Source organism: Euprymna scolopes, chromosome 24 (assembly GCF_053919585.1).
Source record: "Euprymna scolopes isolate OS-2025 chromosome 24, ASM5391958v1, whole genome shotgun sequence".
NCBI lineage: Eukaryota > Metazoa > Mollusca > Cephalopoda > Sepiida > Sepiolidae > Euprymna > Euprymna scolopes.
In genome coordinates this window covers 74730749-74754299 of record NC_136505.1, presented here as the reverse complement: position 1 = coordinate 74754299, position 23551 = coordinate 74730749, and the positions used below count along the sequence as shown (strand labels likewise).

Below are 23551 nucleotides of genomic sequence, written 5' to 3'. Positions count from 1 at the left end.
TTGTGTCCGTCTCTAACGGAATTTACGGCTGAATTTACGGCTGAATTTACGGCTTTCAGGCTGAGCGTGCGTAGATGGCCTAAGAACTTACTTTCCCAAATTTCATATTTGGTTACCCCCCACCCCCCGCCAAATAGTAACCTGCTCTATCGGTTTCCAGTAGCACTCCTGGGTCCATAACCTGTTGAGTGGTGCATTTTAGGTGGAAATGAGATAGGAAATGGGTTAAGATTCAAAGGAGAAAATATAAACACGTGTGGACGGATAGAGAGAGAAGAAACTTTTATTATGGGTCAAAAAAGGGATTGTGGGATTTTTACAATAAAGGGGAGACAATCGCAGGAAGAGCTCCAACACATATATCAAAATAAAAGTATGAGTTATTGACCTTGTTCTAAGCTGACAAACGCCCTCTACCGGTCGTACTTAAAACTAAAATGCACACATTCGCCTCATGCCATTGACATGCAGAAGTGCTAAGAGTTTCATTCTTTGTATTTTTTAAGGTTAAAAACCTTACCATGACATTTATTAAAAATGTTTTCATCTAATGAAAATATCGTTGGTGCGTTGGTTTTAGCGTCGTTTATTACATGAAAACAGAAACGATTCTCTCAATAGTCGCGTCAAGACTACATTTTGTATTATTAATGTTATCAACTTTGTTATATTAAAAAAATTAGTCGCAGCTTTTTTTTTTTTTTAATGTTTTGATTTAATAAAAAATATTGCTGCTTCGAGCGCCCTAAATTATGAAATGAAAAAATGAACGAATCTTATAGTAAACGAGAGTGGTCTCCTGCACAATGACAAATTGTAAAACAGCGATAAAAAATTAATTTCTCGAATAAATCATTTTTTATCCAAGGGAAGTAATAAAAATACTTTCCGCCATGATTTATCCCCCCCTTTGACGGTTTTTCGAAAAATAGATATTACAAACTCAACATCATATTCATACCGGAAGTAATGTCCGGGTCTATTCTTAAAAATGTCTAGTAGCGAAGAATCTTCCTGATAATATTTATGCCTATCTTTCTTTAATTTGTTATAAATATTTTCTAATTTATAATACTCTATGTAAACGTAAAAAAATATCGTCTAATAGAATAGTGTGAATATCGTTTGTTGCTGAATTAACTTCCTCTTAAAATTACGGAGCGGAGGAAACGCATTTAATTTTTAAACATTTGCAAACATGAGGATCGAAAAATGTTATTTTTGTTCGGGAAATATGTATCCTGGACGAGGAATGGTATTTGTAAGAAACGACTGTAAAGTAAGATACGTTTTGGATCTTCTAATTGACGTATTTTTATTTTTAACCTTGTCCTTTTTGAAATGTAGTCTAAAACCAAATTCTGCAAACGCAATCTCATTTTTTTTTAAATTTTTTTTACGTATATTAAATATTTTCTTCATTTGCATTTCAAACATTGTGAAAAGAACGTTTATTTTGTTTTTTATTATTTTGATTTAACGATAATCTGACTTAAATATATTTTTCTTTTTCGATTTCGTCGTAAGTTGTAAATCGAAAATGCCACGTGGTTACTTTTTTCAATAGTGATTTTATTTTTTGTTTACATACACTTTCGAAGTCTATATTCGCAGCCGAGCGTATTCAACCATTGTTTTCTGTGTATATTGAAATAATAGGTGTGCTTATTATTTTCGGTACTCGTGCAGTAGGTGTATCAGAATTTTTGGAATTTTTGACACCCTAACACGAAACTGAATAAAATATAAAAAAAGCTCGTAATTTCTCTAAGTGGATTGTTTATTTTCTTTATGGAATATACTTCCAAAATAAACTATTAAAATTGTTTAAAAAGTAATAGAAATATTTTATGAAATACAGTGTTTACAAAGTGCATTCATGCAGCCATTTTTTTACATAATGAAATCAATTGAATTTTACGAGTTAATTTTTTTTTGGGGGGGGGTTGTATTACTGTACACATAGATTCGAAAAAGTTGTCAAAAAACAAATATATAACAAATAAATGTTATCAAAGGCAAGATAAATTACTTTTCTACCAAACTGGATATAATTTTCGTGTTTTTATTCAATGTAACATGTTTATTCAGCTCGAAAAGCATAGTGTTTACCGATATATTGGAAAATTCAAAATGGCGCCGACTCTCTCTTTAACACGGTAAGTTCGGAAAAAGGTGTAATAAATAATAAACTATAGAATACTGTTAGAAATTCTCTCAATATATGTTACCGTGACATAACTTGACATATATTCGGTGGTTTTTTAATAGTATTTTGTCTAGTTTATTATTTATAACACCTTTTTCCGAACTTACCGTGTTAAAGAGAGTCGGCCGCCATTTTGAATTTTTCAATACATCGGTAAACACTATGCTTTTCGAGCTGAATAAACATGTTAAATTGAATAAAAACACGAAAATTATATCTAGTTTGGTAGAAAAGTAATTTATCTTGCCTTTGATAACATTGATTTGTTATATATGTTTTTTGACATCTTTTTCGAATCTGTGTACAGTAATACAAACCCCGTTGACGACAATTGGTGCTAAATGCACTTACTGATCCGTGTTATTTTTTTTGAAATCGTATTTCCAAGTTAGTTTTTTTTAATTTTTTTATTCAATTGTAAGGTTAAAGTAAAGAGTAGATACAAAACACTCTCCTCTCCCCATGTTAAGAATGGCTTTTTAAATGTTATTTTAGCACAGATCAATAAGTGCATGAGTACCGGACAATTTTTTCTATTTTATTCAATGTTTTTTTGTTTTGTTTTTTTTATTAAGGCAAAAACTTATAAGTAAAATTTGACTAGTTTTCAACTATGGGAACGCATATTTCTTTGCGCACAAGGCTAGACGGCTAACGCGAACGTGTGGTTTTTACTTCCTTCTGTCCATCTGTAATTCTAAACAAGAACAAACCAGTACTTCCGGTGTTTCGATAAGAATGTAAAAATGCTTACGTAATGGCGCCTTTTTCAAATAGTCGTTTTAAAAATTATTTTAATTAAAAATAAATGGAGGTTAAAATATAAATATAGATAAATTCTTAACAATGAAGAATGGAACTACACATTGAATAGTATTTTTTTATAGGTAAGTGATTTTTTTTGGAGTTTATATCGATTTTTTTTATAATCGAAATAAAATTTCGTTGATTTTTTTTTTAGAAAATCGATTTAAAAAAAACAAAACAAATATTGCATAATTTTAGACACTGACAAAAATGGCCGAAAAATCATGTTTTTTAAAACGAAATTACATTTATTAAAATCCATTGTTTCTGAGTAACTTTTTTTTTCCAGAAAGATAAAACCCTGAATTTTATCGTATAGAAAGCAGAATAATGTAAAACTTTTTCTATTTTTAATTAAATTTTAAATGTTAAAATTTCCCCAAAAGTTAACAATTGACATTTTTTTGTCTTGCACAAAAAACGTATATAAATAGTTAAAAAGAAAAAAAAAGGTTTTTGAAAGAATTGATTTGTTTATTTCTTGTCTAAGATTTAGGGTGATTTTCTATGAGAATATGCAAAAATATAAGTACCTGGATTTCAAATAATTCCACTTATTCATATAGGCAACCAGTTACTTCGCGTCGATTCGATACAATGTTTACATTTGTACTTGATAAAAAGCAAACTACCGAAGACCAAATAGGCCAAAAAAAACTTATTTTTCAGTGACGAAAATTTCAATGTATTATTAACGCTGAGGCTGGCCAGTACCAAATGGGTGACCATTTGTATGAGTTTAGTTTTTAATGTGTATGTGTGTGGGGGTCAGGCTCCCCAAAATAGGGGGGGGGGGCAATTTAAAGCAGCTGAAAAAAAATTATTTCAGCGCGTTTGGTCCACTGTAGTCGAAAGGCGGCAAAAAATATTTTTAACACAAACGGCACAATATTTATCACTTTTTTTTTTTGTATCGATTCTTCAAAGCATGCCCTGTTTAATAATGGTCATGCATTATTCGGCTCGCTAAAAAAAATTAATTTATTTATCAAAGATTTTAAAATGGCTTTTTTTGTATAAATATTTAAAAAAATTTTTTTTAGTTTTGCGTAACTTAAATTATTTTAACATATTCACGGAATTTCACACTTCAAAACTTAAAAGCGGAATAATTAAACACAATCGAATTTCTGATATTCAGACGTCAAAATAAGGTATGCAAACAAGTTTTTTTTTTTTTTTTTTTTTTAGTCTATAATCCTGTCCCTTACAACAAGACATGTTTTATTCAGTTTCAGATGATTATTTTAAGCATATTTGGAACCCCCTCAAAACAAGGGGGAGGGGTTTGTAAGCAAAAATATATATATATATATATATATATATATATATATATAAATATCGTTTATGAAAAATAAGTACACTGGTATAAAGTTCATTCTTCTCTTAATAATCGCTGAAAATTTTGTGTTGATTGGATAATTACCTGATTTTTGGTAGATTTTTAAAAAGACGGCCCGTCAAAAAGTACTTGCCTGCCCCCCCCCCTCTGTTTTGGCGGTGCCTACATAACCTACACTTAACCGATCTCATGACCTCCCCATAATTTGAAACCTCGGTTTGAATAGCTTTGATTGGTTCTTGGGATTAACGAAGGGTATCACTCCTCGTTGAGAGAGCCAGGCCATCCCATCCATGTATTTTACCATTCGGAAGGGTTCCATAAATTGCAAGAGGGCCATCCTTACCAATCCTTTCAGAGCTATATTGGCATCTCTTCCCAAGTCTGTATCTAGGGTGTAACACAATTTCTTGAGGTTGTTGACCACCACTGGCAAATGTTCTACTTTGTGATGTAGATCCAAATGTTTTTCGATCAGAATAGGTAAATGAATCTAATTCTACTGTTGTGGTAATTTGCTGAAATTTACAACTTTTCTTTCCTAGAAAAGTCACAATCTTGAGGTTAACATTTGAAACACACCTTGGGTCACACTGCAATTCACATAAAATCCTCCCACCGAAGTAGGAGTTCTGACTTCCAGTGTCTACCAAACACCTAACCTTCACGGCTTTGGTTCCTCTTCAGAGTATGATACTGGTAATAGGCAGAATACACTGCCGTTCTCAGAGACTGATATTGACACACTCTTTAGTTGACGAAGTATTAGGCATAGGGCACATAACCGTGATGTGGTCCTGAGCAGAACACCGATCACAGCAGCCCCTGGGGCTTCTTTTCCAGGGACCAAACTTACTGAAATGATTGGCACTGGTACACCTGTAACAAAGCCCCAATTCCAAATAACGGCACCTTCTTTGAGAGAAAGTAGAGTATTCCTTGCAAACTCAAGCAGTATGTCCGTCTCTCAAGCAGAAGTTGCACGCTTCACGGTCTTCTTGAATACGGAAATTCTCCAATGTTGCTGTCGCTGCTACCATCTCCTTGCCTGGATGAAGTCTTCTACTAGAGTTGACATAACTGAAATCGCTCGTTTGCCTCGAGGAGGGCCACTTTCCAGGATTTTAAAATCCTAATGTCAGTATCTAGAATAGCATTCAATGAGGATGAGGGATATAGCACTCCTACTGACCTCACCTATTCTTCTTTAAGATGGTAGGGCAGCCTCTGGAACAGTATATGGGCTGCTAATGCCCCTCCTCCTGAGTTTTCCTATCCATATCCCAGCAATTCCGACAACTATTCTATTTGAGATAATTCTTGCGATAGTCAATATCATACTTGGATCGGGGAGAAAGCTGAAACAAACTAGAGAATATTTCCTAATACCCTCTTCATCCCAATAATTATCCTTAAGAATCATTAAAGCAGCATCATAATTATTGGAGGTCTCTTCAAGGTGGTGGATTAAACGAAAAGGATGTCTCATAACACAGGTCTTGAGATAAGTTAATTTTTCCTTTCTAGACTTCAACCCAGATCTTGTAAGAAAGTCTCTCAACGCGAACTTATTCTCCAAATCTAGAGCATGAAAACTAGGACATTTGACTTTGGGCTTGAACATAGAGGTGTCCTTCTGAGCCGACTGCATTGCATTAGAGAGCAGGGAGGTAGGAGACATCTTTGTGAATCTCTACGGTTAAGTCATGTAAATCCCTTTTTATCTCTTGAATTCTACAAGATCATGAGTGTGCGGTGCCACTTGGTCTTTAGGAAGAAATTTGATCAATTTTTCCTGAATTTGGTTCACTCTAGCTAGCCATTCGTTTACGTTGTCTGTGGTGTTCTTCAACGCACATGCATCTAATACCTCTCTGTTAATTTCTTCAATGCTTATTTAATAATATGCTTGTATCTTTCTTCTGTATCCAGTAAAATCTCAATCCTGTGATCCTTGCAACGTATGGGGAATTTCCACTGAAAAGTAGTTTAACAAAAGTTTGCAACTATGGTTGTTGTGACCTATGGTGTAGGTAAGAAATAAACACCTCATCGGTCGGGTAAAGTTAATACGGACATAAGTCTTCCTATCATACAATGCTGGACTGACCCCCCCCCCCCCCCAAAAAAAAAACCATATGTCCTTCTGCACAATCAGGATACTTTTTATAATCAGCTTCGGCCAATCAAGCGAAGCGAACGTAACAACTATCAACAAAAAAAAAAAGTCTGCACTCTCACCAATATTTCTTCTTGGCTCCTCTTTCCGAGGATGCCGGTAAGTCATATCAACCAATTTTATGTAGATTTTTTTTCCCGATAATCAAAGGTGACTTAAGATTGTGAGAAAAATATTTATGATGGAGTTGCTGGTGATTTAATTTCCATGTGTGTCAATTACTGATCATTTCGGAGAATGTTTTGATTTTATTGGCTGACATACACAAGTGAGGCCCCCATTACCAAATAGGCACCGGCTACAATTTTGAACGCAGCGCTTACTGGGATCGTTCAGTAAACAAAAAATGCGTGTGTATATTCCCATTTTTACTTACGTTTTATATATATATATATATATATATATATATATATATATAATAAAACGAGATTATAGTTAGAATTTTTTTTTTTTTTTTTTTTTTTTTTGTTTTAATAAGCAATTTTTGAGTTTCATCATCCGCCATATACAATTTCTAAATAAACATGTTCATAATAAAAATTGCTAAATTTAATTCCGACCATAGTTGAGCTGGATGGTCCGAGATGGGGCCGGTATAAAGGTTGTAAAATGATGGTTATTTCACGACCTCCAACTTGGGAGTCAGATAACCGCTAGTTGAAGAAATAAAACGTCTCAACTTTCTGGTGAGATGTTGGAGAAGCTCCGGAAGGAACCGATGGCACCCGCATCCCACAGAAGTCCCCGTTCACAGCATACCTCATACCACGCCCAGACTTGGAAAGGTGCATGTACGTTGGCAAGCAACTGGTAACAGATAAAGTGCTCATGGCATTGGTCCTTCCCTTATTTTTTCCACAATATGGCTATTAAAAAAAAAATTCGAACAAATTTTTGGGAAAAAACATGTTTTGAAAAATTGAATTTTTTTTTTTTTTTTTTTTTCTGAATAAAAATAATTATTATGACAGAAATAGTTGTATTCTCGTTGAGTAGCTTTCCTTTTTTTTTTTTTTTTTTATTCAAAAAAATAAAATTTCACTTTTTCGATATAAAAAACGACGACATTGAAATGAAAACTCGATTCCGTGACAAGTAGGTACACAAAGGTTTTTCTTTATTTTTGTTTATTTAGAAATTGTATATGTCGGATGAGATTTGGTAAATGTTTATTCTATTTTATTTTTTAATTTTTATTTTTTTAGATAAAAAAAAACATAAGTAAAAATGGGACTGTGCACATATAACGATCCCTATAAGCACTGCGCTGAAAATTGTAGCTGGTGCCTATTTGGTAATGGAGGCCTCACTCGTGTACGTCAGCCCGAATATCACATTTAAAATTGTCGCCTGTAATTAGTTATGATTGAAACAGCCGAAATGAAAGTATTTTTTGACCTACCAAAAATAAAGTACTTATCCAATCAATACAAAATTTTTATCGATAATTTAGTGAAGAATAAATTTTATAATGGTATACTTTTTTCATAATCGATATTTATATATTTTTGCCTACAACCCACCCTTTATTATTTATTATGCTTAAAATAATTGGCTGAAACTGAGCAAAATATAGTGTATTGTGGAAAGGGTTAGGTTTTTAGATAAAACAAGCAAACAAAATAAAAAAAAAACAAAAAAAACTGCACGAATCAGATTTTAAGGTTGAAAATTTTGAATGTGTTTAATTTTTCATCTTTTTTGTTTTGAAATGTGAAATTCGTTGAATATGTTAATCATTATCTTTTAAGTTGGCAAAAAAAGTTATTTTTGCGAAAAACACTGCTTAGAATCTTTGAAAATAAATTAAAATTTTCTTTTAGTGCGCCCAGTATTGCTAATTAGGAAATGCTTTGAAGATTTGATACTAAAACAGAAAATATCAATAAACAACGCATTTTTTCATGAAATACGATAATTTCTTGTTTCAACACCTATGGTGGCCTAACTGTGATACTAGATGCAGCAGCTATTTTCAACACATATGATGTCTAACATTCCCAAAATGATCACCCATCTGGTACTGGCCAGCCTCATTGTTGCTTAACTTTGGAGGTTATGTAGGCAACAAATGTATATATATATATATAATCTCACACTTATGAAAAAAGAATTAAACCCTTCACTTAATTGTCAAATGAAATGTTAAAAATACTTGGCTAAATATGATTCAGTCACCCCCCCCCCCCCCGACCATAAGTAATTTTAAGCTATCGTTAATATTTGTTTTTTTTATTACTTCTCTATGCAAATCTATTGTAAGATATTTTATCTCACCTATTTTTGCTCCAAACAGTGGCAGGCCTACCTTAAAATTCAATACAAATTTTATTAGTTCCTCGGATGCAAAAAGGAATGCTCATTTTGCCTCTGATAAAAAAAAAAAAAGCTATTAACAACCTCCTAAAGTCATAGTCTTTCATCTTCGACAGGAACTGGATGCAGGTTCATCTGTCTTTGAAGATCTGAGTTTACAGTCGTTTGAAGGGGGTCGTTATGATGCCTTCTGATAAGTCTCAAGGAGACACATAATAATATCTAAGCCTAATCATTTAGGCTTAAAAGTGAATTCTCAAGGAGACGAAGATTGGAGGCTCCAAAAATGCCTCAAATGGTGAGTTCCATTGATCCTTCTCACATGATGGTCTTGGTTGGAACTGAAAAAGAAAGGAACGCATGCGAAAAGCCTGCCAAAGCGAATTGCCCCACAGCAAATATAACCGACCAATTTGATTGGTCAAACAAATACAATGGGAGGCATGATGTAATTGTCAAATTTCTAACACACTGCCAAGGAAAGGGGGGTAAAAAGTAATGATTATTCATTACTCTTTTTTTTTATTTTTTTTATAGAATATGCGGTAATTTAAAACTGCCATTAAGCCAGGTAACAAAGATTGTCCCAACTTTAATATAGTTCATTTTTCATTATTGCATTCAAATATGTGTGTCTGACGCTGAACAAAATCCTACCATAAATCTAGATTGTCTAGATCAGTTAATAACCACAAGAAAGTGACATCTTAAATAATTTAACTTCAGATACTGATTTTAAGATTCAATGAGATACTTTTTTCAAATAATATTACCCTCACTATTATCAGTGAAAAAAATTTTTTTTTGTTTTTTTTGTGAAAGAGGGCTGAGCCATTTTCATAATCAATAGATTTGAGGTTAAACCCAATCACCATGTTGTATTTTAGGTACTTCACTTAGGAAGAAAAGGAAATGAGAAATATTAATATGAGAGAAAACCAAATTGATTCTCCCACAAATTAGCAGGGAACTATTTTGGGTCATTCCATGTCAAAACACCAGCAAAAAGTTCAAATCTGCACCCACCGACACTGAATTAGTTGAAATTTGGCACAAATATTCCCCTTCATTAGTTAGGAAAATTTGCCAAATTATTTGGTCCTAAAACTTTACCGTTTGGATTTTAGGGGGGTGTAAAATTTGCATATTTTGCTTCCAAATTTATACCGTGAAACCGTACAGAATTTCAGTGTTTTATAAAATAAGAAAAAAAATACTTCCACTTATTCAATATTTCTGAAATTTGGTAGAAAAGACATTTAGGGACTGTAGAATCCAAATATCTAATTATTTTAACCCCATACCTGGTAGAAAATAAAATTTTGTTCTCCCAAAAGCATGTAACCCAAATTATCAATTTTTACCTATGTAGTTTATGATCAGTCTGGAGAAAATATGTCCTCTTCAATTTTTATATTTTGTTTATAGCATCTACTATGACTGATTAAGTTCTCAAAAATTTTGTGAGGGTTTCTAGCCTACTTTAGGAGATATGGCCCTGCCAATTTTATAGGTTTTTTTTCCCTATGTGCGTTCAGTAATTCAGTGAAGATTGATAAAGGCAATCATCCTAATGCCCCCAAACTTCTCAAATGTTCATATTGTGTTAAGTAATTTCTTAAACTATTCAATAAAATAGTCTTTATTAATTTAAAAAGAAAATAATTTAAATATATTTTGCAGATATTGCATTTTGTATAGTACGGATAGATTGTCTTTAACAAGTGATAAACATTGACTCATGCATTAGGATCAGCACTTTATAGAGTTTTTGTAGATGGCATTAAACAAATTTAAAAAAAAAAATTAATTTCATAATTTTCAAGAAACAATTTTTTATTTTAAATGCATGTGAATTTTTAAAACCTAGAATATTTGTAATTGGCACTAAACATTTATATATTTTTTATTCATAAGAAATGTTTTCAATTAAATCACTTTAAAAATTATTTATTTATATTTTTTACAATTTTTCAAAAAGTGATTTTCATTAATCTAAAAATTTTTATATTTGGAAGAAAGTGATAACAATATACAAATTTTAACCTATGCACCAAATTTTGTTGTGTACATAGATTAATTTGTTTTGTATACAATTCTTTGCACAGATAATTTATCCACTTTGGACAAATGATAAACGCTACCATTTGGTGTTGTAGGGACATCAATAGTGATTTGCTCATGGCACAAAGCATATATCCTTAAAATCTTCTTTCCAATAAAATGAATTTGATGGAATAGCTGGATGCATGAACTTAATCAGCAAGTCCTTATTTTCCATATTAATTTCTAGGATCATGCCAATCCAAACGTTACTGTCATACCTGCAACAAACATTCTGAAACAACAAATTTCATTGGTTTTTCTTTAATCCCAATAGAGAAGTCATATATCAATTCAGTTTTCATCTTCACTACATTGTTTCATGGCTATTTTATTTCTGTCAAGTGGAATAAATTGATGAAAACTTCTTGTCCCTGGAACTGTGGATGCATTTTCAAATCTAATAGTGAGATTTCTCCTTGCTTCCTCAACTTCCTCCTTTTTAATCAAAATGAATTTGATTCCTTCAGCTACAGATTTACAGTATTCAAACATAGTTTCTGTTGAAAGGATTTGTTTGGAATTTGGTCTTTGTAGACTTTCTTTTGCTACTATCCTTTTCACTGTCCTACCTATGCCATCACGTGGTTGTTTACCATGACTAGTTGCAAAGAAGTTCCATTTTGCATCAAGTCCAAAATCTTTTTGATGGTTGCACAAATTGGCAAAGTTCTTATAATTCTTGTATTATGCTGCACAACCATCTATAAAATATTCAATACTTTTCACATTTGACAAGTTAGCCTTGATCACCTCGATAATGTTTTTCTGTACCGTATAAACAAATGCCACATCATGGGAATTGTCACTTGATATAATACAAAAACATTGACTTTGCATTGTGTTTTCAAGCTTAAAATAGAGTACCACTGGGTGTAAAGTACATTGAGAGGTACTCCAATGAAAACTCTGGATCTCATCTTGAACAACAAATTTGTAATTTTCAGCAAAATCCCCAAGCAATAAAACTTCACTATAATTGATATCTTTTTTTTTTTTTTTTTTGCTTTAAATATATGGATTGTGATTTAGCCAAGTAAGAATGAGGTGCTAATTTATTTAATTGCAAAATAACTAAATCCACGTAAGCTTGACAGGATTCCTTGTGGGTTATTAAAGTTGATCTGTCACTTGTCCATTGGGAGAACTCAAGAGTTTTCATTACCAATACATTCTTCAAGGGTGTCATTAAAAAATTTTTCCAGCTTCTGTGATGATTTAGGACAATTTGGGCACCTATGAATCATACACTGTCTATTACTTGTATTGCAGATAATATATTTCGGATCTTAATACAGTACATTTAGTGGTTTCAGTAATAGTTTGATGTTTTGGTGGATAGTGCATACACATACAGCATGTGTACCTGCACTACCAGCAAGGACACACCATTTTGATCTAAGACTACAGAATTTTGAAAACCCTAAAGATACTGTCGGATTCTGTTCCTTGAATGCTCTGAAGAGCTCATTTAGGTTGCACAATATGAGTCTCTTCTGCTGATGTAAATTACGTTTAATACTAAAAAAGCCTTTCCTTCCTGGCATCAATCGAGTGTACTCATCATCTTGATAAAATGCTTGCACTAACTGTGCAATATCAACAGGCAAAGACTTACCTTGTTTTTGTTCTGGCACAGCTAAAATACCGCTTTCCAAAAACACTTTGCGAGCCTTGCGTACAATGTGTTTTGAAACACCAAATACATTCATGAATTTTTTTTGTGTGACCAATTGGTAGGGGCAAGTGTCAAGATCTGTATTTTCATTTTAGTGGATTCCACAGTCTTCACTTTTGCTGCAAGAACCTCTATCATTTTATCAAAGCACTTAGCTTTATCTAAAATCTCACTTTTTAATTTTAAAGGTTCATCACATAACAGCTCAATGTTTAATGACCTACTGACTTTGGTCTTAATACTTTGTATTGCAGAACAAAGTTTTCTCTTACCTAAACGAGCCTTTCCAGAGTCATGAAGTCCTTTTGTTTTCATTGGAGAAATTCCAATAGCAGAGAAACATTCATTGATATTTGTCTTCTGTTTCTATTGAAGTACTTGCATCAAGCTCTTGCATTTCCTCATCCGATACACACTTTTGTTTTTCATTATCAAGAAGTTTGATGATTCGTATTCGGCAATTAGGACAGAGTTTCTTACCTGGAATAAGTAACAACTTAGCCTTTGCTTTATCTGCCAACTTCAAAGAAATTGCTTTTAAGCTGCCTTTAATTTGCTTCTTATGATTTTTACATGGATTGCAACAACTCTTTTCAAGCCACTCATACTTAGTTAACAAGGTCTGATTGTGATGGTCACAGTTTGTATTTTATCCTCATCAAGTCCTGTCCTATAGGCAATAAGCTTTACATCCATTGCATTCAAATGATCCACTGAAATTAATCCAACCTGTTTATCATGGAATAAATTAGTACTTGTTTCAACTGTTAGTTCAGTACAAATAGAACAATTCATCTTTATCTGAAAAAACAAAAAACAAAACTACTTCAATTATTCTGTGTGCTAATAAAAAAATCCAAGTAGGAAGATGTCACCTTTCTCTTTGGATACTGTAAGAAAAAGGACTAATAAATATTTTAGGTGCCACAGACAAGTTCCAGTCTAGGTTAGAGGAAGGTCATTCAGAGTTCACAGTTGGCCTAATTCTAAATTTATTGCAATTATTACCTATCAGATATCTTAGTTTAACCAATAGTCTACAAAAGATTTATTGCTCAGTGTAGCTTAATCTTAGTGTTTTAAACTAATGAAAATACATTTTATTATCACTTTCTTCTAAATGAAAAAAAAGGTTTTAGTTTAATAAAATTAACTTTTTGAAAAACTGTAAAAAAAAACAAAAAAAAAAATGTTTGATGCCATCAACAAAAACTCTATAAAGTCTTGATCTATCCGTACTATACAAAATGCAATATCTGCAAAGTATATTTAAATTATTTTCATTTTGAATTAACAAAGACTATCTTATTGAATAGTTTAAGAAATTACTTAACACAATATGAACATTTGAGAAGTTTGGGAGCATTAGGATGATTGCCTTTATCAATCTTCACTGAATTACTGAACGCACATAGGGAAAAAAAACCTATAAAATTGGCAGGGCCATATCTCCTAAAGTAGGCTAGAAACCCTCACAAAATTTTTGAGAACTTAATCAGTCATAGTAGATGCTATAAACAAAATATAAAAATTGAAGAGGACATATTTTCTCCAGACTGATCATAAACTACATAGGTAAAAATTGATAATTTGGGTGACATGCTTTTGGGAGAACAAAATTTTATTTTCTACCAGGTATTGGGGTTAAAATAATTAGATATTTGGATTCTACAGTCCCTAAATGTCTTTTCTACCAAATTTCAGAAATATTGAATAAGTGGAAGTATTTTTTTTCTTATTTTATAAAACACTGAAATTCTGTACGGTTTCACGGTATAAATTTGGAAGCGAAATATGCAAATTTTACACCCCTCTAAAATCCAAACGGTAAGTTTTAGGACCAAATAATTTGGCAAATTTTCTTAACTCATGAAGGGGAATATTTGTGCCAAATTTCAAGTAATTCGGAGTCTGTGGGTGTAATGTCCTGGTGAATTGACATGGAATGACCCTTTTCCTATTTTAAATTATCTCCTTTTATTACTTGTTTTAATTGAGAAGCCTACCATTTTAGCAAAAAACAATAAAACAAGTGCCAGCAGCCCGGAAATTAGCAATGAATTGTGACACTTTATTCACACAATTCAAACAAGCCCACTCCCTTATGGTGTCCTGCTGATTAACAGACACAACAAAAATGATATGAATTATCACGAGTGGCAGCACACCATGGCGCTGATCCATCATTAGCAACCGAACAAGCGGGGCAAAAAAAGGAGCAGCCTTCTTCCATAAATTCGGCTGTGGCAGACTCCGAATCGCCCTTATTTCCAAGGGAAAAATATGCTTCAGCAAGTGGATTTGCTCACACCCGTTCCTCAAAATGCAAGCTGAGCAAACTTTATCATCACTACCGATGATCAGTCAATCACAATCTCTCCTTCAGGAGACAGTCGGCCTTTATGTTGGCATCGACTTAAGCGACAACAAGTAGTTGTTACGTCGGATGCATTTATATTTATTAATAAATTTGTCCCTTAGTTTAAGGGAGCGCAGAAGTGCAGTTCTTGGGAGAGTCTGGATACAACTCCTCAGAACTGTAATTATTGATTAGCAAGCGGGTGATAGGCCATTTTCAGAAAGAGTTTAGGGGGGGGTTCAGAATATCAAGATTTGTATCCGATGCTGATATAAACGCGAGCAGCCTATCATTTACAGCATTTTGCACATCTGAGACGGTGGTTAGGAATTCGAAATAACTGACCTTCCTCCTACCCAAGTTTAATCAAACACTGTTTAACAGTTTTAATCAACCTTTCCTACATTTTTATGTCTCATTCATTGCATTTAATAAAAAAATATACTGTAAAATCCACACCCACCTGTTTGAAGGGGGGACAAAATTTACCCTATGAGAGGGTAGCTGAGACCCCGATTGGGCCTTGCAGGGTAGAAAATTGATTCTCTTGCATATAATACAACTGTGGAGAAATGTCTTCATCGCTTGTCTCCCCTGAGGTATCCAAAAACTGAATAACTTTAATTTGTTAAGGGTTAAATTTGTCCCCATATGGCAGCAAATCAAGTATCCTTCATTAATGACCAGCTTAGTGAGGTGGTGATTCTTTCCTAACAGAATAGGGAATTTCACCTTGAAGGGGAGAACTTTGGAGTTCTGAATGCGTCCTCTGGTCCGCATCAGGCCATCCTTATCTAGGAATAAGCCAAAGGTTGTTACTTTTGAAGGGGCAACGCTATTCAAAGGTTGTTTTAGATAATCCAATTCAAAGGTTGTTTTAGATAATCCAATTCAAAGGTTGTTTTAGATAATCCAATTCAAAGGTTGTTTTAGATAATCCAATTCAAAGGTTGTTTTAGATAATCCAATTCAAAGGTTGTTTTAGATAATCCAATTCAAAGGTTGTTTTAGATAATCCAATTCAAAGGTTGTTTTAGATAATCCAATTCAAAGGGAAAGGCATACATGCAAGAAAAGAACAACTATTAAGCTCTTGTATATTTTGTCAGCATTTCAGTGTTGTAACTTATCACCAAATCTCAAAACCCTCTCTAAGGCATTGATTTTCTTAAATAATGTAGAGAAATCAGATATTTTTAAAGGAAAGGAGTTCTCGTCCGAATTGACTTTATCCAAGAACATGCAGGAAACAATTTTCCTGTTGTTGCAGTTAAGGCAGGGACGGGCCAGTTGATGCTATCTTGGTTTAGCCAATCTGGTCATATGCCCAGAAATTAAACATTTGTGCGAACTTAGAGGTAGTAATGCCTCTGGTTATAAGATCCGCTGGATTATCTGGTGACGGCACATATTTGAATTTAGGGAGCATCCCAAATTTGAGGTTAGTCTCCTTCAAAAATTTATTTATATCCGATATACGATTTTCCACAAAAATATATATATATACTTTTTTTTAGCCCTTCCTGTTTAAAACCCACGACAGGGCTACTTGTGCATCAGACACAAGGAAAAGGGCATGGATATTGATAGGCATTAGGGCCTGTAAGACCTGAGGAATGACTTTAAGGGCTAGGTATATAACCATCAATTTCAAGGTAGGGAGTAATTTCACCTTAATAGTAGCCACTTTAGTTTTGGCAAATATCAAGGAACACTGATTCCCTTGTTTGGCATATAAAGAAAATCCATAGGCATGTTTAAATGCACCACAGAAACAAATGATTTCAACCGGGAAGTCGTTCTTGAATACAAATCTGGGGAACTCCAAATCGCATAACTTAATTGTTTGGCATGCAGTTGCCATAAGGTAAGAAAACTTTGGCATGCAGTTGCCATAAGGTAAGAAAACTTTGGCATGCAGTTGCCATAAGGTAAGAAAACTTTGGCATGCAGTTGCCATAAGGTAAGAAAACTTTGGCATGCAGTTGCCATAAGGTAAGAAAACTTTGGCATGCAGTTGCCATAAGGTAAGAAAACTTTGGCATGCAGTTGTCATAAGGTAAGAAAACTTTGGCATACAGTTGCCATAAGGTAAGAAAACTTTGGCATGCAGTTGCCATAAGGTAAGAAAACTTTGGCATACAGTTGCCATGAGGTAAGAAAACTTTGGCATGCAGTTGCCATGAGGTAAGAAAACTTTGGCATGCAGTTGCCATAAGGTAAGAAAACTTTGGCATGCAGTTGCCATAAGGTAAGAAAACTTTCAGAGATATGCTGATCCCATAATAAATTGTTTTTCCACAATTGACTGACTAGAATCTTCCCCTGAATAGTAACGGGGAGAAACAACAATGGGTTGTATACACTTGAAATCTGCATAAGAACCTCGCGTTTGGTTTTGACACTATTGTCTATAACTGTGGGAGTAAGTTTAAAAGAATCTTGTTGAAGGGAATATCGATAACCAACACCTTTCATGGGTGGGAAGTGGTTATATAATAAAATCTTCCAACATTTTAATTTGCAAGTTTGCACAATTGGAATTGCAGGATCGAAGCTCAAACCCTGCTTCACTTGACCTGTAATGGATATTACTAGGGAGATATCAATCATACCAATTATTACAGATGCTGCAGGACTTATGAAGAAAAACCTGAAGTCCTACCTAACTAATATTCCTGGTGAACCAAGTGCAAAAGAGATCTAGACAATTGCACTTAAGGGAACGACAAGGATACTAAAAAGAGTTCTCGGTTGGTTTCAATAAAAAGCAGGGCAATGTTGGCAGCTGGTTTGGCTGTCCCATACCCAGTGTTACAATCTTCAAAGGAAGAAAATTAAAAAAAAAAAAAAAAAAAAAAAATGAAAGGAATCCCGGTCACAATTAGTGGTGACCAAATTGTTAACATAAAACTTGTTGAAAATTGTATAAGAGGCCAAATTAACCGATTTTTCAGCATGAAATTTGAGAGTAAAACTCAAAATAAAAGGACTTGTATTGAAGCCAAATATAATAGTATTGTAGCTAAAGGTGTACAATTTATTGTCTACCTTAAGAAAAAAACAATCTATTATCTTGAATAGATTTCAGACGTATGTAGAAAGGCCTTACGCGAATCGCCTAGAAGAACATAATTGTTTTTTCTGAAGGCTAAGAATTGACTCCAGATTAAGTAGCATCATTGATTGAAGTGCCTCCTTTACGTTTTAACAAACAGGGCATATTTTTGTTGTTACTCCCAGAACCTTAATAACACGTCTGTGGGGATCCAGATGTGATTCTCGTATGTTCCAGGTGAAACTGAGGATTCAATTATTCCGCAGTCTTCACATTCTCTGAAAACTTAGATAATCATCATAAGACCCTTATTATTTAAGGATTCTGCCACCTTCTGCATTATTCGCAGAAAGGGCACATAATTAGACTCTACTTTATAAAGTTTCTCGGTCCCACGGCAGATCAATATACAATTTTCTGTCCCTGAGGACGATAGACTCTTTAAAATTATTTATTTTATCTTCATCATGGGAAGATAATTTATTATCAATTCCAATGGAATCTAGAGAGAAAAACTTCTCGATTCCACACTCTACTGAAGACTTGTTAAAGAACGGTTGCAGTGCACCCTCATAAGTAACGGTAGGATACAGCATGCTATAAATCAGATAAAAATTGCAGGCAGGGAGAGCATTTAGCACCTTATCAAAGGTTGGTAACTCTTAACATTTGAATTAAAATTTAAAAATTTGGATCCTTTACCGAAAGGAATTATGAACTTTTCCAAGCAGTACCTCCCAAACATTTGATTAAACGGAGGTTATTTTTACGTTAAATTAGATCCAGATTTCGTGAATAACAGAGCCATTTAATTTGGTGTATCCTGGACAAAGACGGAAATCCTCATCAGTCAATTTTGATGTGATTTCGTCAAACTTATCCATATGAAATTTCAGTTTCAGATCGTTTGCAAATAAAGCAGAAAAAAATAAAGGGTTTTTAAAATCCCAATTTAAGGGAGACTGAAACTTTTTGAAGTTTCAAAGAATTACAACCAATAAGAGTGTTTACTGGCATCTCAACTGCCCCTGACTTTAAGATTTTTTTGGGACTTAATTGATTTAAAACTGCATGTGAAAAGAAAAACCTGATTGTTTTATCTAACAGGCAATAAAAGTAGACAGAATGGCCTTTTAGCCTTATTGAGATTTTAATTACAGGAAAAATACAATTTTCCTGTCCTGTTAAAGAGGTACATCCTACAAAGAATTTGAGACTTTAGAGCACATAATAGAATAGTCTTTATAAAGTTTCTCAGTCCCACAGCAGATCAATATACCATTTTCCGTCCATAAACAGCACAAGGGTAAGGAAATCCCTTAATTTCCTTGCAATTAATTTCAGAGGGTCCACCAAGACACCTGGTACATAATTTTAATTCGTTGGCCCTTTAACATTTAGCATCAAAAATCCTTAAGAGTGGCCTGTATCCTTACATAATTTGAAAATTTTATTAGTTTTGCTGTTATTAGCGAGCGTTTTGAAGGTATTCACACCCTTCTTAATATTAACGGGTTTGGAGTAAGAATTGGTCCCATATTGTGCCTAGCTTCTAGTGAAGAAGCTGATATTTTAGGCAGACTATTTTCCTGCTTTGCGGCGCCTAATGGAGCTGCCATTAAAATTTCCAGAATATCGAAACTAAGTGACATAGAGGAAAGAGAAGGAAAACGTTCATTTGTCTTGTTCATCATTTCTCTAGTCACTGTTTGGAAACTTCGCAAACAAAATATGTGCTATTATAGCTGCAGACATGGAATTTTCTAAAAAGAAGTCCATGCCAAATGACTTACTCATTTCGCATAAGTCTAGTTTGACATGCTCAACGATAACTCTAAGGTCCGTTAACGAAGTAACACATTCTGACCGAGGAATAATTTCCTCAAATTCTATTTTTAATTAAGGAAGGATTAAGGAGTCTCTTTAAACACATCAATGCCTGATCATAATTTTCAGGGCTTATGTCAAGGTTGGAAACAAGGTTGAATGTCTTCCCCAATAATTTAGATTTTAATAGAAACAGCTTGTCTGCTTTACCCAAGTTTGACTAACAGAATTTGAATCCCCTAAGAAAGCTGCGAAATTCAAATGTATCTGATGAGAGGAAACCACTGAATTTAGGACAGTCCAAATCCATTCTCATCGATAGAGCCGTAGGTTGCTTTAAACTAGATTCTCCTACGTCAGACTTCAAATCGCAGTTTATTTAATGTTTTAATATCAATTATAAATGAGAACAAAAACTTTTTAATGGTAAATCTTCATTTGGTCCACCAGACCACAAATATCCTTTTTTATTTATTTATTTTTTTTTTTTTGGGTACCTCTAAAAGAATTTAGTTTGCTATTTTGCAAATTTTTCCATTTGATCTAAGTATCCCCTACCATCGATAAAACTTTCAACCAGATTGACATCGGCTACCCATTTGCTAGGCATTTGTCGCAAATGCAATTTAGTTGTTTCATCCTTTGTGTTCTCAGTTAGTGAAAGAGAAATCCTAGACTGTGGCAACTGTTATTTTCATTTTAATTCTGATTACCTCTTTTAGGAAATGGATTCCCTACACTAAAAACCGATCTTTTCACAATCTCTACTCTTGATTTCCATATTTGCCGATTTTGCAATATTTTCCTTTATGGTCAATTTTTTATTTTTATTTATGTGGGAAAACTTCATTTTTCTCAAAATGGACACTGGAATAAAAAGTAAAATCACAGTACTTATGCAGAGATGCTACCATTCTGAAATAACTTTATTTAGAAATCCATTTTTAACAAGAGGAGGGTGTTTTGTAACTGATCTATACTTTCACCTAACAATTTAAAAAAAAATATTGTAAAACTTGAATTCAAATCAAAAATACTATTAAAAAATAGCACAGTAACTTCTCTGCACCAAAATTGCCTCCGTCTAGAAGGATTTCTTGTTCAATGACCTAAGGAAAGAAACAAGGTCTAGTCTCAGAGAAACTACAACTTTAATACTAATTTCATACTTCTGAAGTTTATGGATAGAGTTATTGTTTTTTTAAATATAATTTTTAAGTTAAATTCAGTTGTGGTATCTTGTTTATTAAATTGTTAGGTAAACGTACAGAATAGTTAACAAAGACCCCCTCCGTCCTCATGTTAATGAGTTTCCACAATGTTATTTCAGCAGAAGTACCATTAATTCTGCTTTGAAAAATAAACAAAAGAATATTGTAAAATCGGCAAATATCTAAAGTGCCCCTTACTAGTGACCTGGTTTTTCCCACATTAGAAATACTCTACCCTCATGTGGAGGCAATAGCCACTTTACTGGCATTCTTATGAAGGATATCAACTGTGTTCATCTGTCTGATTGAACAGTGTTTTGCTTTCGGTGATGAACCTGAATTGTAGGCACAAATCTGCTTATTCCTAGCTTCACCGAATTAATCTGCATTGTGATGAGCTTCCCTTCTGTCGAAAGAGTATGCATTTGATGAACTCATGATAAATTATTTTAGTACTTCTTGCTGCCTAGCACTAACTCAGATCACACCCCCTTTATAAATCTTGCTCCAAGCACAGTAACCTTTTATGTTTAATTATATTTTATTAAAAGAACTAATTTGTATTTTTTTTTTTTTTTTTTTTTTTTTCTCTACACCTTCCATCAAGGAACATTTGAACACATATGTCCTCCTTCGACAAACACATTACCTCATGCAACAATACTTATCGGAACATTCAGATCAGCATCCTTGCTTCAGTTTGAAACCTTGGTAATTTAAGGAGTTTGGGAGCACTTTTCATCTCAAAACACAAACCTTCCATCAACAACAGACTTGAACTTAACTCCTTTATTATATAACTTCTTCTCGTCATAACCTTCCTAAATTGTTGTTTTTGGATGCTAGTAGCGGAGAGGAGACACATTGGTTTGTGTGTATGAGTGGTACCCCCTCCCCATATTTTTAGTTTTGTCTAATTTTTTTCAGCAGATTATCAAATGGACGCAAATCTACCAGATTACCAAAAGAAAATAATTGAAAAATTCAATATTTAAATATTTGTAGGCGGTGCTCAGTTTATCGATTACACATTTTAGAACAACTCGAGTTTTTAAGCCAAATTTCACAAAAATTTTGTTTGAAATTTGCACTTTTTTGATTATTTTATATACATATTTATGATTGTATTTAATTTTCATCACCTGACATTTACTCAGTTTTGCTCAGACATTTTTATTTTTTTTTATTTTTAATACGAAATTTTCAAGTTTTGTCAAAATTTTTAAATTAACAAGAAAACTCTTTGGTATACATACATGTGTGCACAGTTTCTAACACGAATTGGAACCACTCGACGAGAACACACTCACCCCTTTTACATAAAGGATTTTTTATATATCAATCTAAGGGCAATAATTAATGGTCAGTATGCTCTAGAGTAGCAACTAATGATTTACTGTAAGTTGATTTTTAGGTGTATTCGGGTTTGTATTCTGTATTGTTTTCATTGGTTCCATGTTTTCATGCTCAAAAATTGAATGCAAAAAAACTTATAAAACTAAATTGTTCTAATTTCCTTCTGAGGCAAATGAAGGTCTAATTCGGTGGCACAATGACTTCATTATGATGCGTCTATATCTTGCTTCTGTTAATTTCACAGCCTTTTCAACCCATTTTGAATGGACAGATAATTTAGGAAGTTCTAGTTTAGTTCCTGTCGTAGACGACTTTTCAAGTTCTTCATTTATAAAACACTCAGTAAGTGCAGCTTCACAAGAGAAAAATCAAATTTGACCAGTGTGTAGCTGCAAAATTGATAAGTCATTTCTTTCACTTTTTTTGTTCTCTATAAACTTATTAATTTTTGGGGGTAAATTGTGATAATAATTATATTTAATGAACAAAATCTTTGTCTGAGTTTATCATCAATATTATATTTTCTGGAAGTAGTGCAAAAGCACTATATTTTAAACTGTTATAAACAATATTTTGGATTTTAGTTGACTGTTTTGTCTTCTGAATTGCATTAAAGATATACAGTTGTTGGTTAAAAAAATTGTTAGTTTTGATTTTAAACCAACTATTTGGATTATAAATTTAACCAGAGTGTTTGGGGATAGACAAACACTTCTGCTCTCTAAACACCTTAACCTTGTGGCTAATGTTAGCAATCTTTCTTGATTCCAATGTCCAATTTTCCAAGCTGTATATGTTGGGTCAACTTTTTCACGAGGAAATGCCAAAAACATACTCAAAAAGTAGCCTCTCCTTTCCACTTGAATTATTTGTTTCTTCTGTCAGATAATGATGATCTCGAGGGTCACTAATTTAAAAAAAATTTTGAGGCAAATCTTGATAATTATTCATACAAAGTTTCCCTAAAGGTAAGTAAATGTTGTTGAACTTGTTGTTCTATCAATTAATTTAAAATTTGCTTTAAATAAGTTTATTTTGATGAAGTGAACAGTCAAGAGTATATAACTTTTTTTTTTTTTTTTTCAAGAATTGTACTAAATCATTAT

General features: G+C 33.2%; 1 protein-coding gene across 1 annotated transcript in view; it reads left to right on the top strand.

The window, feature by feature from the left end:
- Positions 1–1124: 1124 nt before the first annotated feature.
- Positions 1125–23551, top strand: part of LOC145246768 (putative ribosome biogenesis protein RLP24) — a 47034-nt gene continuing 24607 nt past the window's right edge. The window contains exon 1 of the mRNA XM_080108548.1: positions 1125–1279. Within this exon, the coding sequence (XP_079964674.1) occupies positions 1199–1279 (81 nt within the window). The 5' untranslated portion in view covers positions 1125–1198. The remainder of the gene's footprint in view (positions 1280–23551) is intronic.